At 36.7% G+C, this 26664-nt stretch overlaps 1 protein-coding gene across 1 annotated transcript; it reads right to left on the bottom strand.

Moving 5' to 3' along the window:
* Positions 1–12072: 12072 nt before the first annotated feature.
* LOC117343861 (methyltransferase-like protein 27) lies at positions 12073–26439 on the bottom strand. The gene is made up of 5 exons (XM_033906406.1): positions 26202–26439; positions 16035–16163; positions 15322–15457; positions 14770–14862; positions 12073–13485 (listed from the first exon to the last, which is right to left on the bottom strand). Exons 1-5 carry the CDS (start codon positions 26298–26300, stop codon positions 13301–13303), a joined length of 642 nt encoding a protein of 213 aa, XP_033762297.1. The 5' UTR covers positions 26301–26439; the 3' UTR covers positions 12073–13300.
* Between the last annotated feature and the right edge of the window lie 225 nt (positions 26440–26664).

The raw sequence follows: 26664 nt of genomic DNA, 5'->3' as shown, positions 1-26664 counted from the left end.
GGGATCTCTCTCAAATTTCATATCTAGGTTCCACTTGGTGCCTAGTTATGCATATTGCATTTTGGGACCAATCGGAAAACAACATGGCCGACAGGCAGCCATCTTGGATTTTGACAATTGAAGTTTGTTATCGCTTTTTCTCAGAAAGTACTGAAGGGATCTTTCTCAAATTTCATATGTAGGTTCCCCTTGGTGCCTTGTTATGCATATTGCATTTTGAGACCAATCGGAAAACAACATGGCCGACAGACAGCCATCTTGGATTTTGACAATTGAAGTTTGTTATCGCTATTTCTCAGAAAGTGATGAAGGGATCTTTCTCAAATTTCATACGTAGGTTCCTCTTGTTGCCTAGTTAGGCATATTGCATTTTGAGACCAATCGGAAAACAACATGGCCGACAGGCAGCCATCTTGGATTTTGACAATTGAAGTTTGTTATCGCTATTTCTCAGAAAGTAATGAAGGGATCTTTCTCAAATTTCATACATACGTTCCCCTCAGTGCCTTGTTATGCATATTGCATTTTGAGACCAATCAGAAAACAACATGGCTGACAGGTAGCCATCTTGGATATTGACAATTGAAGTTTTTTATCGCTATTTCTCAGAAAGTACTGAAGGGATCTTTCTCAAATTTCATATGTAGGTTCCCCTTGGTGCCTTGTTATGCAAATTGCATTTTGAAACTAATCAGAAAACAACATGGCCGACAGGCAGCCATCTTGGATTTTGACAATTGAAGTTTGTTATCGCTATTTCTCAGGGGATCTTTCTCAAATTTCATATGTAGGTTCCCCTCAGTGCCTAGTTTTGCATATTGGGACCAATCCAAAAACAACATGGTCGACAGACAGCCATTATCGCTAAATCTTAAATTTTATATATAGCTTCCCCTTGTTTGGAAAGTACTAGCTATAGAGGGCTGTTTCTGAATTTACACAGATTAGTAAGACTTAGAAGAAGGGAAAAGTAGAGAAAAGATCAATCTGACATGGAACCTATGAAGATCATTCAATGGTGGGCGCCAAGATCCCTCTGGGATCTCTTGTTTCCAGTTTTGCCTCTGCGTGCTGGGTGGTTTTTGGACAATTTCACCAAAAACAAACACAAACTGAGTTTCACAATTTAGTAGAAGTATATCGGTAAAATTTACTCCATCAAACTGTACCCATATGAACCACCAGTCGACCAGAACACTTATTACCATATATGCATGGCCAAACAACCATATTCAACAGTTTAAAGTTTCTCAGGGTACTCCGGCTGTCCTCCACCTCCAAAACCAGGCACATCCTTAAATAACCCAGCCGGCTGTTAATAGGACATTTAGTAAAATAAACCAAACCTGAATTTAACAGCTCAAAGTCAGTTCCTGAAGGTGCTTAAGTTATTTTATTTATTTATTTTCAAGTACATTGTATGTTTTCTTCCCAATTACATACATATTTAAAGTGTGTCACAGAATGCAAACATCCTCAATAAAAATTTTGTGTTTTTATTTTTGTGTTTTTTTTTTCACCTATAGCTAGCTAGCTGGTGGTTTTTGAAATCTCAAAGGATGCAAAACTGAAAAAAACACAACTGTGGCCTAAACTTCTAATTTAGAAGTGGAGTTTTATTTGAAGCTTAATTACTTTCAGTGTGTATATTAATGACATGTACATGAACAAGATATTTGCTTGGTAATCTGTTTTATTAACCTGTTCTTGGTGCACAAAACAATGATGATATTGCTATTACACCAGAATTTGCTTTTATTTATAATTTTAGTACATTGTATGTTTTCTTCCCAATTACATACATATTTAAAGTGTGTCACAGAATGCAAACATCCTCAATAAAAATTTTGTGTTTTTATTTTTGTGTTTTTTTTTTCACCTATAGCTAGCTAGCTGGTGGTTTTTGAAATCTCAAAGGATGCAAAACTGAAAAAAACACAACTGTGGCCTAAACTTCTAATTTAGAAGTGGAGTTTTATTTGAAGCTTAATTACTTTCAGTGTGTATATTAATGACATGTACATGAACAAGATATTTGCTTGGTAATCTGTTTTATTAACCTGTTCTTGGTGCACAAAACAATGATGATATTGCTATTACACCAGAATTTGCTTTTATTTATAATGTTTGTTTTGATTTGTCATTGTTTTGATGTTAATTGTGTTCATTTGAAATCCTGTATTGATTGTAATTGTATACATGAGTCATTGAGTGCGAGAGTTTATTTTATTTTTCATGTCATCCCAAGGCTTTTTGCTAGCTAGGTGACCTTGAATTGACATTTAACATTTCAGAGGTCAAATGACATTCTTAGGTCATTCTAATCACCTTTTGTCCATTGTCATTTAGCATACATCTGTAAACAATTCACATTTTCGACTTCTTCTTAGAAACTCCAGAACCAAGCAATTTCAATGAAACTTTGCAGAACCCTATAACATGGCCAAACTTCAACCAAAATTGTGAATTATATATGCATGGTCCCTATATAAACATGTACCTCTCGGGTGCCTAATAAAGAGACATGGCAAAATGGGGTCAAATTGACTGAAATTTCAAAAATCTTCTCCGACCAAAATATAAGGTAGAATCAAATATAATGCTCTTTGGAAGGGCCTTAAAAAGGTGTTTTTACAGAAATTGTTAATTTCATGAGCCTGCGGTCTCGCGTTTCTCCCTGGAGACGGGAAAGCTTGCCTGTAGTTTGCTGAAGTCACCTTTTTGAGCAGCATTTGTTGTATTGCCATGGAAAATCTTTCTGAAAACTTGGTAAGGATTATCAGTATGGGATGACAGTTTTATGGTATGCACATGCAAATTGGCCCAGACTGACCATCAGGGGCTGATGGGCAGGGCCAAAATGGGTCAAATTGCAATTGGACGACTGTTATGGTACATGGGCCTCTTAATTGTCTTTGAAATCTGGGGAATAATCCATGTCAAATAATTGGTAGTAGTTCATAATATGACTTGAATGGCATTGATATTGAAATACATTTTTTGTATACCAAAACCAGCTGTATTGTGTACATGTACTGTGTGGCGTTTTAGAAAATTAAAATCTGCAGCATTTATAATGCAGTGAATGTTTCTATTTTGTCAGTATATATCAAAAATGATTTTAACATATAACACTTCTTATGTATCCAGTGAAGATGGATATTTTTATTTAAAAAGACAAATATTCAGATATTTTATCAGAAATTTCATTAGAAAAAATACTTATATTAAATCTTGTACAATATTTTATGTACATGTTTGTAAGCTTAAGTTATACATTAATGTTCTCTGGCCGTAATCTGACCAAGATTTCCGTATATTATACTGTAATGGCCAAACATATCGTTAATTAATTAGTTATAGATTATACATTTCAGGGATTGGTGGTCAGTGTACTGGTATGAAATGGTCTGGTAGAATACTCTACTAGAATACAATATAAATCCTGTATCATTATCAGCATTATTGGCTCTAAATTAATCCGAACATTTTAAAATAGTCGTTAAACATATCATATATATATATATATATATATATACTACCCGGAAATCTATAAACGGTTCAGGCATACATGTATAAAGCAATGTTGTTGCTGGCTGTGTTAAATTGAATTTTCACATATTATTCCTGGAATTCGGTCCCAATATCATGGGGAGACTAAATTACTACATACAATATTTACTTGAAACTTGCTACAATCTTGAAACAGAAACCCAAACGATATCAACATATTGATTGACATTTGAGTTGACACTGGATTTGATTTGTTACATATTTAATGTACAACATTTAATGTATCTGTGCTCTTATCCTGTGGTTATTTGTCCTGTAATTGTCCTTTTTGGAAAAAGTTTTAATTAATTAGCCTAGGGAATAGTTAAGGGCACCTGTTTTGGAAATCTTACATACACCAAAGGTCTGATTTCAAATTTTGATTAAATGTGTACTACTTCACACAGTAAATGAAAGTACATGAACCTGTATGATGTAAAAAAAAATCTGTTCAACAGAAATCAAGAATGTACATGTGTATGTTAAATGTAACGTTTTAATAAAATAAAGGATGATGAATATTGTATTAGTTTTCATTTTTAGCCCACCATCTAATGATGGTGGGCTATTGCCCAGAAAGTATTGAAGGGATCATTACAAAATTTCACATGCACCTTTCTCTTGGTCCCTTGTGCACATTCCATTTTTGCAGCGATTGGAAAAGAACATGGCCGACAGGCAGCCATCTTGGATTTTGACATTGGAAGTTTGTCATCACTAAATCTCAGAAAGTACTGAAGGGATCTTTCTCAAATTGCACATGCAGGTTCCCCTTGATCCTTAGTTGTGCATATACCATTTTGGGACCGATTGGAAAACAACATGGCCGACAAGCAGCCATCTTGGATTTTGACAATTGAAGTTTTTTATCGCTATTTCTTGGAGGGTACTGAATGTATCTTTCTCAAATTTTATAAGTAGGTTCCCCTTGGTCCTTAGTTATGCATATTGCATTTAAGAACCAGTCGGAAAACAATATGGCCAACAGACAGCCATCTTGGATTTTGACAATTGAAGGTTGTTATCGCTATTTCTCAGAAAGTACTGAAGGGATCTTTCTGAAATTTCAAATGTAGGTTTCCCTAGGTCCTTAATTATGCATATTGCATTTTGGGACCAGTTGAAAAACAACATGGCCGATAGGCAGCCATCTTGGATTTTGACCATTGAATATTGTTATCGTTATTTCTCAGAAAGCACTAAAGAGGATATTTCTATAATTTAATATATCGGTCGCCCTTGGTCGCTAGTTATGCATATTGCATTTTAGAACCACTCTGAAAACAGCATGGCCGACAGGCAGCCATCTTTGATTTTGACAATTGAAGTTTGTTATAACTATTTTACAGAAGGTACAGAAGGAATCTTTCTCAAATTTCATATGTAGGTTCCCCTTGGTCCATCGTATTGCATTTTGGGACCAATCTGAAAACAGCATAAACGACAGACAGCCATTGTCGCTAAATCTCAAATTTCATATATAGGTTCCCCTTGTTTGAGAAGTACTGGAGGGATTTTTCTCAATTTACACAGATTAGTAATAGGAAGGGGAAAATAGAGAGACGATCAATCTGACATGGAACCTATAAAGATCATTCAATGGTGGGCGCCAAGATCCCTCTGGAATCTCTTGTTAGTTCAATCATTCCATTTTAATTTACCACCTCGGTAGATTGAATAATATAATCTTAAATGTACATTGCATGTAACAAGCATTTTTATTGGCTTAAAAATCGCCTTTTGATACAGTGTGTAATAATTTCTTAAGATATAAGAGTATATCAATAAAAGCAGATTTAATTTCCACGGGGAGTATGTATAGTAAATCAAGTTATAAGTACATGCCTGTATGTATAAGCTTGAATATAATTATATTTGATGTTATATGGAGATGTAACTTAAAAATTCAGGGTGCACTTTCTTCATAAACCACTTCAATTTATAATAAGAGTGCACTTTTTTTGTTTTATATATATAACTCCAAAACATCAAAGACATCCAAATATAATTAAGTTTTCTCCTACCCACATACAATGTACATAACCATGCTCATTATATTGCATCTTTTGGGGTTTGGAAGGATTCTACAAAAATCAGAAGTGAGCGGCACCTTAGGCTTAAAATAATTGTCCTCTGGGACTCGTCAGTGATGTTAGGGGCCGCATTGTCTTCTGGGACTCGTACGCGTCATGCGGTAATGTTAGGGGCCATTCATTGTCCTCTGGGACTCGTCATGCAGTAATGTTAGGGTCCGAATTGTCCTCTGGGACTCGTCATGCAGTACTGTTAGGGCCCGAATTGTCCTCTGGGACTCGTCATGCAGTACTGTTAGGGGCCGAATTGTCCTCTGGGACTCATCAGTGATGATAGAGGCTGTATTCACAGGCGTCTGAAGTTCTGACACTAAACTGAGATATAATACCATATAAAAAATAAGAGTATCTACTATCTTTTTTTATAGTAGATACTCTTATTTCTTATATGGTATTACATCTCAGTTTACTGTCAGAACTTCAGACGCCTGTGCTGTATTGTCGTCTGGAACTCCTCAATGATATTAGGGGCCGCATTTGGTAGAGCAAGGGTACGTAATTTCGCACAGTACGTAAATTCGCACACCTGACGATTTTTTGCGTTTTTCCTCCAAGTGGTCGAGGACTGTGCTTTTTCGTTTATATGTTGACTAATGCCAACCTTAGTGGAACATTTGCTATTTTAAGTACATCCTTTCAGATACAGTTCGTTTTGAAAACAAATTTTAACTGATACGACTCTTTTCCGATAAAATTGATACCGGATGATTCAATATTTTATTTAAAATAATCACAGTTGTTGATTGGCATGTGAATTTGCAAATATTTAGGGAAAATATCATTTGATCAGATTATAAACAAAACTGAATACAAATCCACTAAGTATAACTAATAACAGCGCTGACCTGCAGACACCCCGTTATTTTCACCGCCTTGTTTACATTACCTCCGTAGGGAGCGGTCATTATTTAAAGCAAAAATGGCGGTAAATTAACACTTTACAATTTCACATTATTTTGTTTTTAAAGATTTTTTTAATCATGGCATTGTGCTTAATCTTAGTTTAGGATGTTGTTTGTATACAAAATGGCTGACAACTATTTTTACCAACAGAATTAAAGAAGTTAGATGGGTGTGCGAAATTACGTTCCCGATCGTCTTCAAACCCAGCAATAAACACAAGTTAACGACAGCTCCCATGCGCAGTGATACGTGTGCGCATATCAGGTTATACACTTGTATGTTACGAAGCATTTGTACATCTAACAATGTGAGGTATTCTTTCCTGATTTGAAATTGATTTGATGGAAATGTATTTAAATGCATACCGAAAGTGTGCGAAATTACGTACCCCCACTCTATATATCCCTCAAGGATGACAAGTGCTGCCTTGTCAATAGGTTGGGGTTTTGTTCTACATCACAAGCCAAAGTTTCTTACCAGAGTAGCCCGAGTTTCCTCTGGCCCTGACACCATGTTAGCAGACATGGTGTCAGGGCCAGAGGAAACTCGGGCTGTGTACAGAGTAGGGACGAGCTCGAGAATGCCGACGTTGGAGCATTCGGCCAAGAATATCCTACATGTGATTGATGGCAAGTTCACCAAGTCGTCTCCAAACATGACTTAAACCAAGATCAGATAGAATCTTGTCTGCGAATTGCTCTGGTCCATATTGGTCATGGCTCTGACAAGAGGGATAATCTGAGACAAAGGAAACGAATGCGGTCTAAGTAAGCAGCTTTGTCTTAGTGGGGGTAATGGCTGTTAAACGTTATACTCGTTGAAATGACCGTAAACATCTCTCTAGTATTTTGTTAGAAGTTTGGCTACATGTGATGACGTATGGCAATGTGATGACGTATGGCATATACATGTAATTGTAGTCGTGGAATTTTTTTAAATGACTTGTACAATCTCTCGAGCTAAGAGAACTGTACAAAGAGAGATAACTCGTATGTGCCCCATACCAACACTTAATAATTTTGTTGAACTTTTTTTTTTTTAAATTTATTTTTCATGTCATTTTTAGATATTTCGCTCAGCACACTGAACATCATAAAGTTTCTTCAACGGACTGAACAGCATCTTGTAATATTTCATGCTGAACACCATCTTGTAATATTTCATACTGAACACCATCTGGTAATATTTCATACTGAATACCATCTTGTAATATTTCATACTGAACACCATCTTGTAATATTTCATACTGAACACCATCTTGTAATATTTCATATTGAACACCATCTTGTAATATTTCATACTGAACACCATCTTGTTACATTTCCTGCAGCAGATTAAACATTATCTTGACGCCCCGCCATTATCGAGGTATCCCTGGAAACCAGAGAATTCCTTTTGTTTCCATTTTCCGTCTACCTTCAACTTCACACACTTGGATATAAGAATATCTTATAATTGTGCATGTACTTGATAAAGCACATCCTCGTCACGATACACAGATACCAGGAACATATGCACGTTCAAATGTAAATTTTGTAAAATCTTGGCTTAATTCATAAATATTATATTTTGCTATAAAAACTTATAAGTTTAATATGATTTTGCTTTGAAGTACTATCGTATAGAAGATACTGACGTGCAAAAATGTATCATCTAATTTCAAACAATTTTTAATTACCAACAAAATGATCTATCAATATTTGTTTTGCATTGTACTAACCTGGATTGATATTTCCGGACTGGATTGACATGCCCGGACTGGATTGACATGCCCTGGGTGGATTGGCATGCCCGGACTGGATTGACATGCCCTGGGTGGATTGGCATGCCCTTGGTGGATTGACATGCGCGGAGTGGATTGGCATGACCGGACTGGATTGGCATGCCCGGACTGGATTGACATGCCCGGACTGGATTGGCATGCCCGGACTGGATTGGCATGCCCGGACTGGATTGGCATGCCCGGACTGGATTAGTATGCCCTTGGTGGATTGACATGCCCGGACTGGATTGGCATGCCCGGACTGGATTGACATGCCCGGAGTGGATTAGTATGCCCTTGGTGGATTGACATGCCCGGACTGGATTGACATGCCCGGACTGGATTGACATGCCCGGACTGGATTAGTATGCCCTTGGTGGATTGACATGCCCGGAGTGGATTGACATGCCCGGACTGGATTGGTATGCCCTGGGTGGATTGGCATGCCCGGGGTGGATTGGCATGCCCGGAGTGGATTAGCATGCCCTGGGTGGATTGGCATGCCCGGACTGGATTGGCATGCCCTGGGTGGATTGACATGCTCTGGGTGGATGAGTATGTCCTGGGTGGGTTGGCATGCCCTGGGTGGATTGACATGCTCTGAGTGGATGAGTATGTCCTGGGTGGGTTGGCATGCCTTTGGTGGATTGGCATGCCCGGAGTGGATTGACATTCCCTGGGAGGATTGACATGCCCGGAGTGGGTGAGTATGTCCTGGGAGGATTGACATGCCCGGAGTGGGTGAGTATGTCCTGGGAGGATTGGCATGCCCGGAGTGGGTGAGTATGTCCTGGGAGGATTGACATGTCCTGGGTGGATTGGCATGCCCGGAGTGGATTGACATGCCCTGGAAGGATTGGCATTCCCTGGGAGGATTGACATGCCCGAAGTGGATAAGTATGCCCTGAGTGATATATGTAGCTTACAATTGCATTTCATTTTAAATCCTGGACATAATTGCAGTGATGTTTAATGAATTCCTAATCAAGTGTTCACCTACCAATTAATGGTGCCCCGGTCTCACGCGTGATGAAGTTTAGGTAGCTTTGTCTTATATAGCTTGTACATGTAGCCTTGATTAATGGAGCTTTGTCTTATGAAAGATTTTCTTATGTAGCCTTGTCTTATGTAGCTTTGTCTAATGTAGCCTTGTCTAATGCAGTTTTGTCTTATGTAGCTTTGTCCAATGTAGCTCTGTCTTATGTAGCTTTGTCTAATGTAGCTTTGTCTTATGTAGCTTTGTCTTATGTAGCTCTGTCTTATGTAGCTTTGTCTAATGTAGCTTTGTCTTATGTAGCCTTGTCTAATGCAGTTTTGTCTAATGCAGTTTTGTCTTATGTAGCTTTGTCTAATGTAGCTTTGTCTAGTGTAGCTTTGTCTTATGTAGCTTTGTCTAATGTAGCTTTGTCTTATGTAGCTTTGTCTTATGTAGCTCTGTCTAATGTAGCTTTGTCTAGTGTAGCTTTGTCTTATGTAGCCTTGTCTAATGTAGCTTCGTCTTATGTAGGCTTGTCTAATGTAGCCTTGTCTAATGTAGCTTTGTCTTATGGAGCTTTGTCTAATGTAGCCTTGTCTAATGCAGTTTTGTCTTATGTAGCTTTTTCTAATGTAGCTTTGTCTTATGTAGCTTTGTCTTATGTAGCGTTGTCTTATGTAGCGTTGTCTAATGTAGCTTTGTCTAATGGAGGTTTGTCTAATGTAGCTTTGTCTAATGTAGCTTTGTCTTATGTAGCTTTGTCTTATGTAGCTTTGCCTTATGTAGCTTTGTCTTATGTAGCTTTGTCTAATGGAGGTTTGCCTTATGTAGCTTTGTCTAATGTAGCTCTATCTTATGTAGCTTTTTCTTATGTAGCTTTGTCTTATGTAGCTTTGTCTTATGTAGCGTTGTCTTATGTAGCGTTGTCTAATGTAGCTTTGTCTAATGGAGGTTTGTCTAATGTAGCTTTGTCTAATGCAGTTTTGTCTTATGTAGCCTTGTCTAATGTAGCTTTGTCTTATGGAGCTTTGTCTAATGTAGCATTGTCTAATGCAGTTTTGTATTATGTAGCTTTGTCTAATGTAGCTTTGTCTTATGTAGCTTTGTCTTATGTAGCGTTGTCTTATGTAGCGTTGTCTAATGTAGCTTTGCCTAATGGAGGTTTGTCTAATGTAGCTTTGTCTAATGTAGCTTTGTCTTATGTAGCTTTGTCTTATGTCGCTTTGCCTTATGTAGCTTTGTCTTATGTAGCTTTGTCTAATGGAGGTTTGCCTTATGTAGCTTTGTCTAATGTAGCTCTGTCTTATGTAGCTTTGTCTAATGTAGCTTTGTCTAATGTAGCTTTGTCTTATGTAGCTTTGTCTTATGTAGCTTTGCCTTATGTAGCTTTGTCTAATGTAGCTTTGTCTTATGTAGCCTTGTCTAATGGAGGTTTGTCTTATGGAGGTTTGTCTAATGTAGCTTTGTCTTATGTAGCTTTGTCTAATGGAGGTTTGCCTTATGTAGCTTTGTCTAATGTAGCTCTGTATTATGTAGCTTTGTCTAATGTAGCTTTGTCTAGTGTAGCTTTGTCTTATGTAGCGTTGTCTTATGTAGCTTTGTCTAATGTAGCTCTGTCTTATGTAGCTTTGCCTTATGTAGCTTTGCCTGATGTAGCTTTGTCTAGTGTAGCTTTGTCTTATGTAGCCTTGTCTAATGCAGTTTTGTCTTATGTAGCTTTGTCTTATGTAGCTTTGCCTTATGTAGCTTTGTCTAGTGTAGCTTTGCCTTATGTAGCTTTGTCTAATGTAGCTCTGTCTTATGTAGCTTTGTCTAATGTAGCCTTGTCTAATGCAGTTTTGTCTTATGTAGCTTTGTCTAATGTAGCTTTGTCTAATGTAGCTTTGCCTTATGTAGCTTTGTCTTATGTAGCTTTGTCTAATGTAGCTTTGCTTATGTAGCTCTGTCTTATGTAGCTTTGTCTTATGTAGCGTTGTCTAATGTAGCTTTATCTAATGTAGCCTTGTCTAATGCAGTTTTGTCTTATGTAGCTTTGTCTAGTGTAGCTTTGTCTTATGTAGCTTTGTCTAATGTAGCTTTGTCTAATGTAGCCTTGTCTAATGCAGTTTTGTCTTATGTAGCCTTGTCTAATGGAGGTTTGTCTTATGTAGCTCTGTCTTATGTAGCTTTGTCTTATGTACATGTAGCTTTGTCTAATGGAGGTGTGTCTTATGTAGCTTTGTCTAATGTAGCGTTGTCATGTAGCTTTGTCTTATGAAAGGTTTTCTTATGAAGTCTGGAATTGGGTATGGTAGTGATAAAAAAGAAATATTCTGATAATAAAGACGTTTTCATCAACGGATGTTCAAGATTAACCAAACTACAGTTTTCGTTAATTTAGACGTTAATATCAACTCACCAGTGCATACATATGTTCACTAATGAACATTGTTTCCCTAAAGTTTTCGGGTTTTAAACCAATTACTACCTCGATTCATGTACATTGTATGTAAGCAATACTACACGTAGAAAGCCGGAGAAAGCCGGAGATACACGGAGAAAGCCAGAAATGGTTCACCTTAATACAAGTGACGAGTCCGCGCAGCGTTCTGCTTACAAGAAGTAACGTATATATCCTTGTAGGATCTACTGAATTGTTATGTTATTGCTTTGCACTGATATAGGTTTTTACAAAACTTGGTTGTGGACACTTTTTGTTTAAGAAAGGGAAAGTCTTAGCTTTATGATGTATTTTTGACAAATATTACGCCTGATGACATTTTAATTAAATAACGTTTAAAATTAAAATCACTTTAATGGTTTTTTATTGGTAAAAAGACGTTTTCAACACACTCTCTGTAATATTATACAATGTTGGTGGCTTCCTACAATTGATTAATAGCTTGTCCTCTAAAGCTAGATAACTTTGCCAATAATTGGTCATCAGTTCAAGCACAATTTATTCTTACACCGAGTGGTATATGAATACATACATGTATAAATATACATTGTAGGTTGATTAAAAACAGAGTATTTGGAAAGACAACCGCATGTCATATTGCTAAAGGAACATTATATAACACAACCAATATGACTACACTGTCACTTTCATCAGACTAATGTCAAATGTGAAGCGTACCAGCAGTGGCATATTAGTGACCGAGATGGTCATAGACTCGACCGACTTTTTTAGGATGTTTCGTCTCTATCGTGGTCCTATATATTGACATCGAATTTGAAAACAGTGTGACGAGATAGTAAAAATAAATCTCTGATTTATCATATTGGTTGCGTTAGGACTTCCATCAGGAAATGTTCCAGGATACATGCGGATCTTACTTAGTCGTTGTAGATTGGAGGTACAATTGTTTGTAAGACTTGAGTACAGAAACATAATGACATCACGGAATGATTTTACACTGTATTCTGAGTAAACACTAGGTAAATATATGAAACATACCCTCAAAAGTACATCTGCGTATGCACTAAATGTCATATATATATAGCACTATTCTCTAGACAAATTATTACCTATGATCAGATTAACATAACATAATGTACATTTGATATGTAATTTAGAATTGCAGCTGACATTTGACCCCTAAAACAATGGATAGAGTTAACGTTGTTAGAATAATGTACTAAAATACCACACTCCTGTATGGTTATTTCAAAAGGAAAATCAAATTTAACATTTCACAGCGTTTAACGCCTTCACTTCAATTATACATTCATATCACTTTCTTACAAATAAAATGTGGACAGGTATCCTCGTGAATGTTGGAATGAAAAAAAAACGTGTAAAATTACAAGATGTTATACAAAATATGTTACATGAAATTAACATGTACATGTGTATATATTCCTAGCGATGTATCGATTTCATTCAACAAACTTCACCATTTTAACTCCTCGTTGATGTTACAAGAAAAAAAAACAAAAAAAAACCCACTAGTGTTAAATTACAATATGATATGCCAAATGAGATTTACTTATTATCGAAAATAACCTGAAAATATATCATAGCGATTTCGTTCAGCAGACTTCAAACACCATTTTAACGCCCTCATTGTTGAAGGGATAGCCCTGGAACCCTGTACTCTCCTTTTCCTTCCACTTGAGGTCCTCCTTCAGCTTGGTACATTGGGTTAAAAATGTTTCTTTGTAGTCTGGCAATTCCTTGATATAATGCATCCTGGTCACGATACAGATGTAGCCACCTGGAATCCAAATACATTAGTATTGATGGAAGGTAGTGTCATTACATTGTCTTACAAATATGTATTATACACTGGCGGATCCCCCCACCCCCACCCCACCCCCACCCTTTTTCGGAGGAGGACATTTCTTATAGCCTTAAAAATGCCTTGGCGGCCCCCAGACCCCTCGCCAAAAAAAAAAAAATTCGCTCGCATTATCACTAACTTACTGGACCCCCCTCCCTTTCGAAAACCCTGGAAATACAACATATTTTTCGCGCAATCATATAGAAATGATAAAAACCTGAACACACAAAGAAATATCATGTCAATAATCAGGATGTATAATCAACTTCTTAAAATATGAAAATGTCCTGACCCCCTACATGAAAATGGCCGATCTATGCATCGTGGCGGATTTTAAACAAACTGTATATTATTGGATTCGCTCATACTTTTTACTATCCAACCCTTTTTATCTCCGAGTTTAGATGACTTTGCCCCCAATTCTTAGAAAGTATACCTACCCTGGCTCTGACTATTAGAAAACAGAGCTTCCCTGGCTCTGAGCATTAGAAAACATAGCTACCCTGGCTCTGACTATTAGAAAACATAGCTATCCTGGCTCTGACTATTCTTAAACATAGCTATCCTGGCTCTAAGCATTAAAAAGCATCCACTCTGGCTCTGACTCTTTGAGAGCAAACTTTATCTGGCTCTGATTATTAGAAAACATAGCTACCCTGGCTCTGACTACTTGAAAACATACATGTAGCTACCCTGGCTCTGAGCATTAGAAAGCATCTACTCTGGCTCTGACTCTTCGAAAGCAAAACTAATCTGGCTCTGACTATTAGCAACATTGATAGCCTGCTCCTGATTTTAAGAAAGCATACCTTCTCTGGCTCTGACTATTAGCAACATTGATAGCCTGCTCCTGATTTTAAGAAAGCATACCTTCTCTGGCTCTGACTATTAGAAACATTGATAGCCTGCTCCTGATTTTAAGAAAGCATACCTTCTCTGGCTCTGACTATTAGAAACATTGATAGCCTGCTCCTGATTTTAAGAAAGCATACCTTCTCTGGCTCTGACTATTAGAAACATTGATAGCCTGCTTCTGATTTTAAGAAAGCATACCTTCTCTGGCTCTGGCTATTCTCTGGCTCTGACTATTAGAAACATTTATAGCCTGCTTCTGATTTTTATAAAGCATACCTACTCTGGCTCTGACTATTAGAAAACACAATTACGCTGGCTTTTAGAAGGCATATCTACCGTGGTTTAACTCATTCTACGGTTTACCTGGCTTGACGATCCTGACCATCTCCGGTAATGCAGCCGCTAGGGGGGCGGCGCTGCCATGCCAACCACAGATAGTAATGGCGTCATATTTATCTGAAACGGAATTGAGAGTTCTACGTAAATAAACTTTGATTTACTTCTCAGACAAACAACCACCGTGGCTTCAAAACGACGATATCAGTAGAATGTCTTTACTTTAAGAGAAGCAGTTCTAATGTGTGACTATCCCGTTATCCTTACCGGGTAAGATAGCATATGGCATGACACTGTGCACAATTAAACGCCATGTTGATCAACAGAATGCGGTAAAGTAGACTTACCGTACATGTAGTTTTGTGACCAGACCCTGTTTCATCAACATTCAAAACGGGGAAAAATCATTAAAGTGTTTTCCTCATGGGAAATTATTATTTGAAGTAAGGGCAGATATAAATTAAGGTACTTCCCCCTAAATTCTGCAATGCTAATTTATGAAAAATTGCAAGTAAAAGGTTGCTGATGGAACAGACAGGTAACAATACGTTTACCGGAAGTTGACAAATATATACTTACCGGAAGGAAATGGGATAGGTTCCGCGGAGAGTCCCATGTTATATAACTTCCGGTATAACCCTTTCTTTGTAGCCAACTCTATCATTCCCTCAGAAGGTTCCAAGGCGTCCATCACGCGAAAACCTAGTTTCTTCAGCTAAAGATTTAAGTAATTATGTAAGCACATATGCTCCATGGCTGGTAGGAAAAGTCAAAATTAATTATATGCTGCATTGATTACGATGAAATAATATATAAGCGATGATAGTTAATGAAAAAAATAATAAAGCAAAAAAACAAAAAACAAAAACAAAACAAAAAAACAAGAAAATTTAAGAAATTTAACATTTGACCAATGAATAAGTCTTGTTTTTATTTGTGTGCATATGAACTCCCTTCGTCCATATTCAAAAGTACGATTTGCCGTTGGGATATTTAGACGTTTTGGCAACGTTGCTGTTTTGCCAAGAAATCTTGAAAGATCGCTTTAAAGTTTTAGCAACATTAAAACAGATTCAAAGTGAAACATCGAAACTACCAATGACTGTGTTTTTATTTGGTGTTATTAATGCCTATGTTCTATATATGACATTCAGTAGTTATAAATCTTATTTCAAAACAACCTCCTCGATTATCATTTTCTGATTAATTAAGCATTGCATTTAAAACATTTAAAACCCTGTAGATTATGTGACGAACTTTAAACCAGTAGAAATGAGGCGAGAACCGTTTACCTCTTCAGCGACGAGTCCGGTACCAGCGGCAATATCCAGGATCTCTTTGGTATCCCTCCCGTCCGGAAACACTTCTCCAATGGCCCCGGCAGTGGTCACGTGGGCTGTGTATCCCTCCTCGATCACATCCTAAAACCAAAAGAAAGCCATATCTGTAGGCATCGAGGCTGTAATGTTCTACCATCTGAATATCCAGAAAACACATAATTCATGTTGTTTTAGAATTACAGAACATCCGAAACTTAATAATTGATTAGATCAGCGGGTCCGAGCATCCCACTTCTGAAGATTTTTCAAAATGATCTCCTTGTCCAAGCTTTTGATTCTCACTCATCACTGACGATTCAAACTCCTTTAACTAGCACAATAAACAAGAGATCCCAAAGGGATCTTAGCGTCTACCATTGAATGATCCTTATCTGTCAAATGAAAGACTGGTCTTTCTATTCTTTTCCCTTCTTGAACTCTTCTTTCAAAAAATGTGATACATTGTACAACACGATATATAGCAGAAGCAACCTGCAATTGTCAAAATCAAAGATGGCTGCCTGTCAGCCATATTGTTTTCTGATCGGTCCCAAAATGCAATATGCACGACTAGCGATAAAAGGAACTTACATATGAAATATGAGTAAGATCCCTTTAGGATCTTGTGAGCGATAACAAACTTCAATTGTCAAAATCCAAGATGGCTGCCTGTCTGCCATGTTGTTTTTCGATCAGTCTCAAAATGTAATATGCATAACTAGGGACCTAGGGAAACTTACATATAACATTTAAGAAAGATCCCTTTAATTGTCAAACTCCAAGATGGCTGCCTGTCTGCCATGTTGTTTTTCGATTTGTCCCAAAATACAAAATGCACAACTAAGAACCAAGGGGAACCTAAATCTGAGATTTGAGAATGATCCCTTTGCTTCTTTCTGAGTAATAGCGATAACAAGAATTGTTTACGGACGGACGACGGATCACGGGCGCATGGCGATTTGAATAGCCCATCATCTGATGATGGGCTAAAACATTTACAAAACAAATTCTTCATTGTCTACAACACGGTTTCCGTTCAATACGTTCATCCAAAGTGCTCACCAATCATTTCATTTATAGATCATCACGTGCCAAATAGGTACGCAAGCATCCCGTAAACACACCAACACGCCCTCGAATACGGATGTACTCAGCTACACGAATGTCGGTAACAAATGTAAAAGTCATGTCTTTCGTATACAAACACATTCGCTTCCATCCATACACATCTACACGCATCGTATATATATACCCGCATGCATTCATCAACACACCCGTAGACACATAAGTTTGAAAAACGGTAATTCATGTATCAATCGTTCGTAAAAAAAAACAACAGCATCGTTATACATGTATACAGATGGTACACCGCTTCATAGGATGTAACAAAATGTAGTTCAATCGTAAAGTGCAGTTGTACATGTATTCACCCGAAAGTTCTTAAGGAATTGAGACATTTTATCAGTACACCCGGTCATTGGAAGATGGAAAACTACCTCAAGAATGGAAAGAAGCTAACATCACTGCCATATACAAGAAAGGATCGAAGTCGGACCCAGGAAATTATAGACCTGTCAGCCTCACAAGTATTGTTGTAAAGACACTAGAGAAGTTAGTTAGAAACAGTATAGTTAATCACATGGATAAGAATAATCTTTTAAGCTCTAAACATTTTGGATTTATCTCGGGACGATCAACCCAACTTCAGTTGCTGAATGTTTTAGAAGATTGGACTGCAATTATAGATAATGGAGGAGAAATAGATGTAATTTATATGGATTTTATGAAGGCATTTGATAAAGTCCCGCATAAACGCCTCTTAAAGAAATTGATAGGATATGGCGTAAGCCAAACAGTAGTAAATTGGATAGAGGATTTCCTGAGTAATAGATGTCAGCGTGTTATTGTTAATGGTGAGATGTCAGAAACATACCCCGTAATCAGCGGCATCCCGCAAGGCAGTGTACTGGGCCCAATCTTATTTGTAGTATATATAAACGATCTTCCTGAAATACCAACATCTTCGTCGCCGCTATTTGCAGATGACACAAAGTTATACAGACGGATTAGGAACGAGGAAGATGTGAGAATCCTCCAGGAGGACCTGGATAAACTCCAAATTTGGTCGAACAAATGGTTACTCAAATTCCACCCTAACAAATGTAAAGTAATATCAATAAAAGCTTCCAAGAAAAGACATTACTATATGAATGGACAGGAAGGAGAGAGGATTCAGCTGGAAAACATCACACACGAAAAGGACATTGGGGTTACCATCGATGAGGACCTGAATTTCAAAACTCACCTGCATAACATTGTAAACAAAGCGAACAGCATAGTTGGACTGATACGAAGATCGTTTGTATATCCTGATGAGTCAATGTTCAAGTTATTATTTAAAGCTCTCGTCAGACCACACCTGGAATACGCGGCAAGTGTATGGAACCCATATCGAGTAGCAGATATCGACCTGATCGAGAACGTTCAAAGAAGGGCATCAAAACTTATTCCGGGACTCAAAAACCTTACATATGAGGAACGCCTAGAGAGACTAAATCTTCCAACTTTACAACATCGGAGAACTAGAGGGGACATTATCAATGTTTTTAAAATAGTTAAAAAAACTTTATGATTATAGAGTAACTGAGAACTTTTTCCAAATGGACAGTTCTAGTAGGACAAGAGGTCACTCTGAGTAAAATTTTAAGAAACGTTGTAATCTAGAATTAAGAAAGAATTTCTTCAGTAACAGAATAATAGATGTATGGAATAATTTGCCGCAACATATTATAGATGCAGATACTGTATACAACTTTGAAGTAATGCTAGATAAACACTGGAAAAATATTCATTTTAAAGTTTAACATTTTAGATATATTGAGGAAACATAGCCATTGATATACTGGAAATCAATCATTCATTTATTTTATGTACATATATTGTTGATATGGATATAGAGGCTTCCAGCCTGCATCCATTAATTATCCTAATAAATCCTAATAAATGTAAAAATACTGTTTAAATCTACAGTTATACTTATTTGTCTTTCTTATATAATCTGCAATATATACATTGTACATTGATTAACTTTCATAATATTCATATTATTCAGACAAACCAAATTGTCTACGTACGTACGTGCCGGTTTGTAATTGGGTACATTCTAATAAAACATCGTCCCGACCAATTATATCCGGAATTCGACCGGTCATTTTTCGATCAACTTCTCCAGACCGAAACTTCTGTAAACCGAACAAATATCCCTGTCCCATGCATGTTCGGTTTATAGAGGTTCCACTGTACAATGTACATGTATACATATACAAGCTATATTTAACTTAAACATTCTATCATCAGTTGTCCCATGTACCTTAGTGGGCACGTCTGTTTTTAACTGATTTGATGACACAAGGCTTTTCACTTTCAACTTCAGCAAAAAAGACTCCTGTAACATCGACTATGGATCAAAATAATTTCTTTTCGCAAACTATGCTGGACTTCACACAAGGGAGCATTTTGTTAAACATATCTATTGAAGGATTTTTGGTAAATTTCAAAAGCAAATTTTGTTTGGCATTATACCAGGAACCTACAAGTAATTTTTTTCAATTATAGGTCTTTTAATCAGAATTCCATGGAACCTACCAGCATAATATCTTGATTCTAGAATGTTTGGTTATTGAAAAGAAGTCGTTTAAGTATCTTACCAATTTGGTCCCTCTGACCTTGAAATGGACCATTTCTTACATCAAACTTTGTGTGGCTTCAACCCAGGAACAAACATGATAAACATATTGAATCTGAGCCTTTTTTTTCTTCTTTTTTTTTGAGAAGTTGGTTTTTAAAAGGAAATTAAAGGTTGAAGCCTGACTAACAGCGAACCACGACATAAACTCATCCTGTAACAGTTGAATGTTTTGAATAATGATTAGCCAGTCCTTAACCGCATGGGTAGGGAAAGATCACACCCCCATCCAGAAAACGTGATTAGACATTTTTCTCATATTTCATTCCTCCAGTTGTTGTATATGAGAGATATATCTGTAGTATGTATGTCTGTCAGTCAGTCTATGTCTGACGGTCCTTCTAGTTTAGTTGAAACATATTTTATTTGAAAAATTCAAATGAAATTGGACACAAGTTATACAACTTAGTAACGTCCTTTTTCATAAACTATTATACAATGGTAAATACATGGCAGCATTTTATGTAGAAATTTGATATATACATATATTTAGATAGAGCAAAAAACTTAACATTATCATACTCTGGTGTAGATTCACAATCCTTAATTCCTATATCAGCACTAGTTATTCATTTGATATTTAACATATATATACATAAATAACACTAACTTAGTATGGCATAGAATTAAATTAGTTTGTATCTAGTACTTGTAAAACTTAATAAAGTGAATACAAAGAATAATTAATGTACCGTAATCATTAAGTACAAAACATTGAATAAATAAGTTATTGTATGCAAATTGTAAATTAATCACTTCTAATTTTACTATACATAGTATTTTACAGTTATTTTTAGCTTTGACAGTTTATGGAAAACGATTGGTATTCTTAATATATTCTTGTACAAACAATCGTATATTATCATTATCATACCTGTCCAGATTAATAGAACCATTCAACAAAACATTTAAATCAACAGTTAAACAATTTTCTAAAAAGTATATCACGGCAGTTGTTGTATACGTTACACTGAAAAAAATAATGAAATTGATTTTCTAATGGATAAGAACAATTACATTCTGGTGATAATACTAAGTTACATTTGAAAAGATCTGCATTTAACGTGCTACAGCCGTGCCTGAGTCTAGTGTGTATAATATCAAGTTTTCTATTGCCAACAGACAGTTTAGTAACAGGTTTGCCTTTCCGAGAAACACTGTTTTTGAATTTGTGTACCGATTCTTTAGTTCTGGTAGATATATCTAGCGAATTCCACATTTTCAGAGTACTGGGTATAAAGGATTTTTCATACAAAACATATCGACACTTGGGTAGTACATAATCTTGGCCATTTCTTATATTATATCTACTATTGTCATTTACTCTACTGGGTAAAATATCATTTAAATCAGAAGGAGCTAGCTTATTATGCATTTTGTACAACAATAACAACTTTTTCTGTTTTCGTCTGTCTTCGAGTTTTTCCCAACCAGTTTCATCATACAAGGACTGTCTACTAGCAAATAAAGGCAAACCTGTTACTATTCTGGCCGCTTCCAGCTGTATTTTTTCTATCTTATCAATATCTACAATGGTACAACCATCCCACACTTCACTAGCATATTCTAAAATAGGTCTAATGAATACAATATATAATTTAGATAAAATTTCTTTTTTAACAGTAAATTTCAACTTTCGTAAAACAGACAAATGCTTAGAGGCTGATCTGACAATATTAGATAATATGTGTTTCCCCACTTTCCATTTTCGTTTAAAGTTACTCCTAAGTGTTTATGTGTAGCACTCTTTGTCAGTGTTGTATTATTAAAAGTCAACCGAATATCAAGCTGTTCTAGAGAACCATTAAAAATAACTACGTCTGTTTTATTCGGATTAAAATTTACATTCCATTTCTTCGACCAATACTCAATAACGGCTAAATAACAGTTCATATAATTTTCAATATCTGCGTTGTTATTGGAAGAATATGCCAGCGAAGTGTCATCAGCAAACATTCTTGGCATTGAAAATAAATTTTCACAAATATCATTGATATATAACAGAAACAAAAACGGACCTAATATAGAACCTTGTGGTACAGCAGACTTTATGTATCCTGTATAAGAAACTGCATTGCATATATAAACAATTTGATTTCTACCCCTAAGGTAAGCTTTCAACCAATTAAAAATATTCCCTTTAAAACCATATGCTTTAACTTTCATCGTCATGCCAATCTCTATCAAAAGCCTTTGAAATGTCAAAAAATACCATACAGGTTTCTTTTTTGTTTTCTAAAGATAAATAAACAAATGTTATGATGTATTTCTAGCAATTGTGTAACAGTTGAATGACCTAAAATAAAACCGGACTGATATTTGTATAAAAGATTGTTATCGATGACAAAATTATATAAATGTTTGTAGATTACTCGCTCAAACACCTTACTAACAGTACTAAGAAGAGAAATAGGTCTGTAATTAGAGGATAAGAAACGTTCACCTTTTTTGAATAAAGGTGTTACTATAGCAGTTTTCCACCGACTTGGAAACTTGCACTGACTCAGAGACTTATGAATGTTGTTTGTGTGTTCGCATGGTATTAAATACAGTCTATACTTCTGGTAAGTATTCAAATGTAAAAAGTCTTGATTTAAACATTTCTTCTCTCTCACACTTGTTCCTCCTACATATATAAATCAAATCGAGATACGTTTATTAAGGCGAATCTCACCCGTGTACATTTTTTTATTCTTACGTAAGTTGAATTTTGTTCTTTTTTCCTTCTGTATACTGTTTCAAACTGCTGAATTGCATATTTCAAAGTTGCAGATATTACCGTTCGCTTCCCAATATGTTTTTATTTATTCACTTTTGATAAAGGTAGTGACTACTTAAGTCATAGGGTGGCGATTAGGACATTTTACACAAAAGTCTATAGCAGATGATTTCCTAAATCATTTTTGTCGTTTTTAGTAAAAATCCAACTAAAATGTTGGCAAATTTTGGTTACTTTAGAGTTTGTTTCTTAAGCAATACCTTTTTTTTCGTGAATTATGAAGCACTTCATATCTAGGTTTCTTTAATATTATTTATTCTTTTGCTCATCAACATGGATGTCGAATCGAACCCAGGTCAAACGAGTTGTCTATTTTTCATTTAAATATATAAAGTGTTCGAAATAAACTTCAGCTGGCTCTACAAACCATTCCTTCGTTACATGACCTCCATATCGCATAATATATACATTTTTTTTATTTAAATCACGATAAAACATGTATTTTAGGTCTATATTTTGGTCAATAACAGACGTTGGTGATAGCAACTCAGTATAGTCCAATATGTACGTGACAGTATTAGTATTTACGATGGTGAAGATTTTGAAATTAGGTAAAGCGTCTGGTGGTCATCACTGTCATGTATGTATTTTACCAGTCGGTAATTGTCGCTATTGTCTATTGTCCATACTGTAGGTCAATTAGTATAAAGGAAGTCGCTCACATGTTTGTATACTATAGCAATACTGTCCTACTATGCTAAGCGTTTGTATGACCATGATCGACGTATAATAAAGTGACTTGTACCAGGAATACGGTGTGGTGTTATGACAATCACGTTAAAATTCACATCTAATACTGTTTTTAAACCATTAACATTGTTGTTCAATTTGTCACTATCTACCTGTACTTTGTTCTTTTGGAGCAAATAAAATATGTATATTTATAAATACAAATAACCTCACCTTGGCATTGACCTAAAACAAGTGTCATCACTTAATGTATACATATGCACGGTCTCTTTTTAATTAATGAGAGTTCGTAAGGCGTATTAAGTAACATGTATATTCTCTACAGGCCCCGAGGTTCATCAGATTTCAGATTTTTTTTATTGTTCTCTCAAATAAATATACATGTCTGTAAAAGAAGTCCCACGTAAAAAGCAAAAGATTTTACAAATGACGGAACATAACAAATCTTATACACTATTTAGAATTTGTTCAAGTCTTTCAACAAACTTTTGAGAGCACACGAATATAACACAGAGAAACTAAATCTTTCATTTTTGTCAGAGTTTAGTTTATTGGTTTATTGTCCTATTAACAGCCAGGGTCATTTAAGGACGTGCCAGGTTTTGGAGGTGGAGGAAAGCCGGAGTACCCGGAGTAAAACTACCGACCTACGGTCAGTACCTGGCAACTGCCCCACGTAGGTTTCGAACTCACAACCCGGAGTTGGAGGGCTAGTATAAAGTGTCGGGACAGCTTAACCACTCGGCCATCGCGCCCCCTTTTGTCATAGTAGGATATGAACAGAGCCTATATACAAATGTATCACTTAATTACGTCTCTGGTATGAACAATAATAGTTTGCAATGTATACATTTCTAATTTGGCATACATGTCCTAATTACAAACAAGAGATCCCAGAGGGATCTTGGCGCCCACCATTGAATGATCTTTATAGGTTCCATGTCAGATTGATCTTTTCTCTACTTTTCCCTTCCTCTAAGTCTTACTAATCTGTGTAAATTCAGAAACAGCCCTCTAGTACTTTTCAAACAAGGGGAACCTATATATAAAATTTAAGATTTAGCGATAATGGCTGTCTGTTGTTTTCAGATTGGTCCCAAAATGCAACACCAGGGACCAAGGGGAACCTACATATGAAATTTGAGAAAGATCCCTTCAGTACCTTCTGTAAAATAGCGATAACAAACTTCAATTGTCAAAATACAAGATGGCTGCCTGTTGGGCAGGTTGTTTTCTGACTGGTCTCAAAATCCAATATGCATAACTAGGCACAGAGGGCAACCTACAAATGAAATTTCAGAACGATCCCTTCAGCAATTTCTGATAAATAGCGATAACAAACTTCAATTGTCAAAATCCAAGATGGCTGCCTGTCGGCCATGTTGTTTTCCGATTGGTCCCAAGATGCAATATGCAGAACTACAGACCAAGGGGAACTTACAAAAATGTTTGAGAACGATCCCTTCAGTACTTTCTGAAAAATAGCGATAACAAACTTCAATTGTCAAAATCCAAGATGGCTGCCTGTTGGCCATGTTGTTTTCCGATAGGTCTCAAAATGCAATATGCATAACTAGGCACCAAGGGAAACCTACATATGAAATTTGAGAAAGATCCCTTCAGTACTTTCTCAGAAATAGCGATAACAAACTTCAATTGTCAAAATCCAAGATGGCTGCCTGTCGGCCATGTTGTTTTCCGATTAGTCTCAAAATGCAATATGCATAACTAGGCACCAAGGGGAATCTACATATGAAATTTGAGAAAGATCCCTTCGGTACTTTCTCAGAAATAGCGATAACAAACTTCAATTGTCAAAATCCAAGATGGCTGCCTGTCGGCCATGTTGTTTTCCGATTGGTCCCAAAATGCAATATGCATAACTAGGTACCAAGGGGAACCTACATATGAAACTTGAGAAAGATCCCTTCAGTACTTTCTCAGAAATAGCGATAACAAACTTCAATTGTCAAAATCCAAGATGGCTGCCTGTCGGCCATGTTGTTTTCCGATTGGTCTCAAAATGCAATATGCATAACTAGGCACCAAGGGGAACCCACATATGAAATTTGAGAAAGATCCCTTCAGTACTTTCTCAGAAATAGCGATAACAAACTTCAATTGTCAAAATCCAAGATGGCTGCCTGTCGGCCATGTTGTTTTCCGATTGGTCTCAAAATGCAATATGCAATATGCATAACTAAGCACCAAGGGGAACCCACATATGAAATTTGAGAAAGATCCCTTCAGTACTTTCTGAGGATTAGCGATAACAAGAATTGTTTACGGAGGGACGGACGGACGGACGGACGGACCACGGACCACGGACGCAGGGCGATTTGAATAGCCCACCATCTGATGATGGTGGGCTAAAAAAGGGAAATAACAGCGATACCTGCGCTCCGTATAGCTCAGGTAAGACTCCTCAAACGGTCAATGCCTGATCTATCTACGCCGTAACACATGTGAACACTTTCACTCACAAATCCATACACATGTATTAAACACACTTACAACCAACATAAAACATACGACGCGACCAATGTCAAATAAATACACCTGTATTCAATTTCAATTTACATTTCAGAGTAATGCATATACGTATAATCACCCGCAAATTCCCAGATAATTCTTGGTTCCCCTATCAAATGCACTATAAGCTAGTGGTACAGGACGGAACGGCCAGCTCCAAATGACCCACTTCGATGTCCACCACTCATGTGGAACGTCCATGTTTTGCACAGGATTTGTTTTTTTCAGAATCGTAAACAAGAACACGTGTACATTTTACGACCTTACGCTTACACACACATACATCTGCATTGTATCAACACACACATCGACATGCACTGCATTACACACGTACATGTCCGTGGTAGCGTGTGTTATGCGTGAAAGGTTAAAAATACTACATGTGTGTACCTACCTGTTCATAGTTAGAAGCTACGTGAGAATAACGGTCTATTCTCTCCCTGTCCGAGATGTTCGCTGCAAAGACACCATCTATATTCTTGTAACTTGACATACCTCTGGTTTACAGGCGAACCACTGCCACTGCTGAAAGTACGTCGATGTGTGACAGAGGAAGGGATAGATATAGTTCACCGCTCGTGTTGCATATGTGTAATGAAATTTCACCGTGTTGTGTTTAACAGTAAGCTTACCACGCCTCCTCTCAAAACCACACACTGTATGCAGTGTCACGGTCGAATGAATATATACATATATATTTACTATACAGGTAGAAAGTATATATATGTGAAATTGTTGTGCGTGCACGGATGCTGCAAATTCTTACCGCAAAATGTCCTGATCCCTTTGAATTAGCATTCCTTTATAGGTTTTATATAGCCCGCGAGTTTACTCTGGCCCTGATAACACCAGACATG

Source organism: Pecten maximus, chromosome 15 (genome assembly GCF_902652985.1).
Source record: "Pecten maximus chromosome 15, xPecMax1.1, whole genome shotgun sequence".
Lineage (NCBI taxonomy): Eukaryota > Metazoa > Mollusca > Bivalvia > Pectinida > Pectinidae > Pecten > Pecten maximus.
Note: the sequence above shows the minus strand (reverse complement) of the source record. Positions and strands in the feature narration are given on the sequence as shown.

Excerpts from the sequence above, each read along its gene's own strand:
- LOC117343861 (XM_033906406.1), bottom strand. The coding sequence starts at position 26,300 with ATGTCAAGTTACAAGAATATAGATGGTGTCTTTGCAGCGAACATCTCG. Across the intron at positions 15,458-16,034 it reads CCGGACTCGTCGCTGAAGAG|CTGAAGAAACTAGGTTTTCG; the intron begins GTAAACGGTTCT and ends TTAAATCTTTAG. Across the intron at positions 13,486-14,769 it reads GGTCAGGATCGTCAAGCCAG|GTGGCTACATCTGTATCGTG; the intron begins GTAAACCGTAGA and ends TTTGGATTCCAG.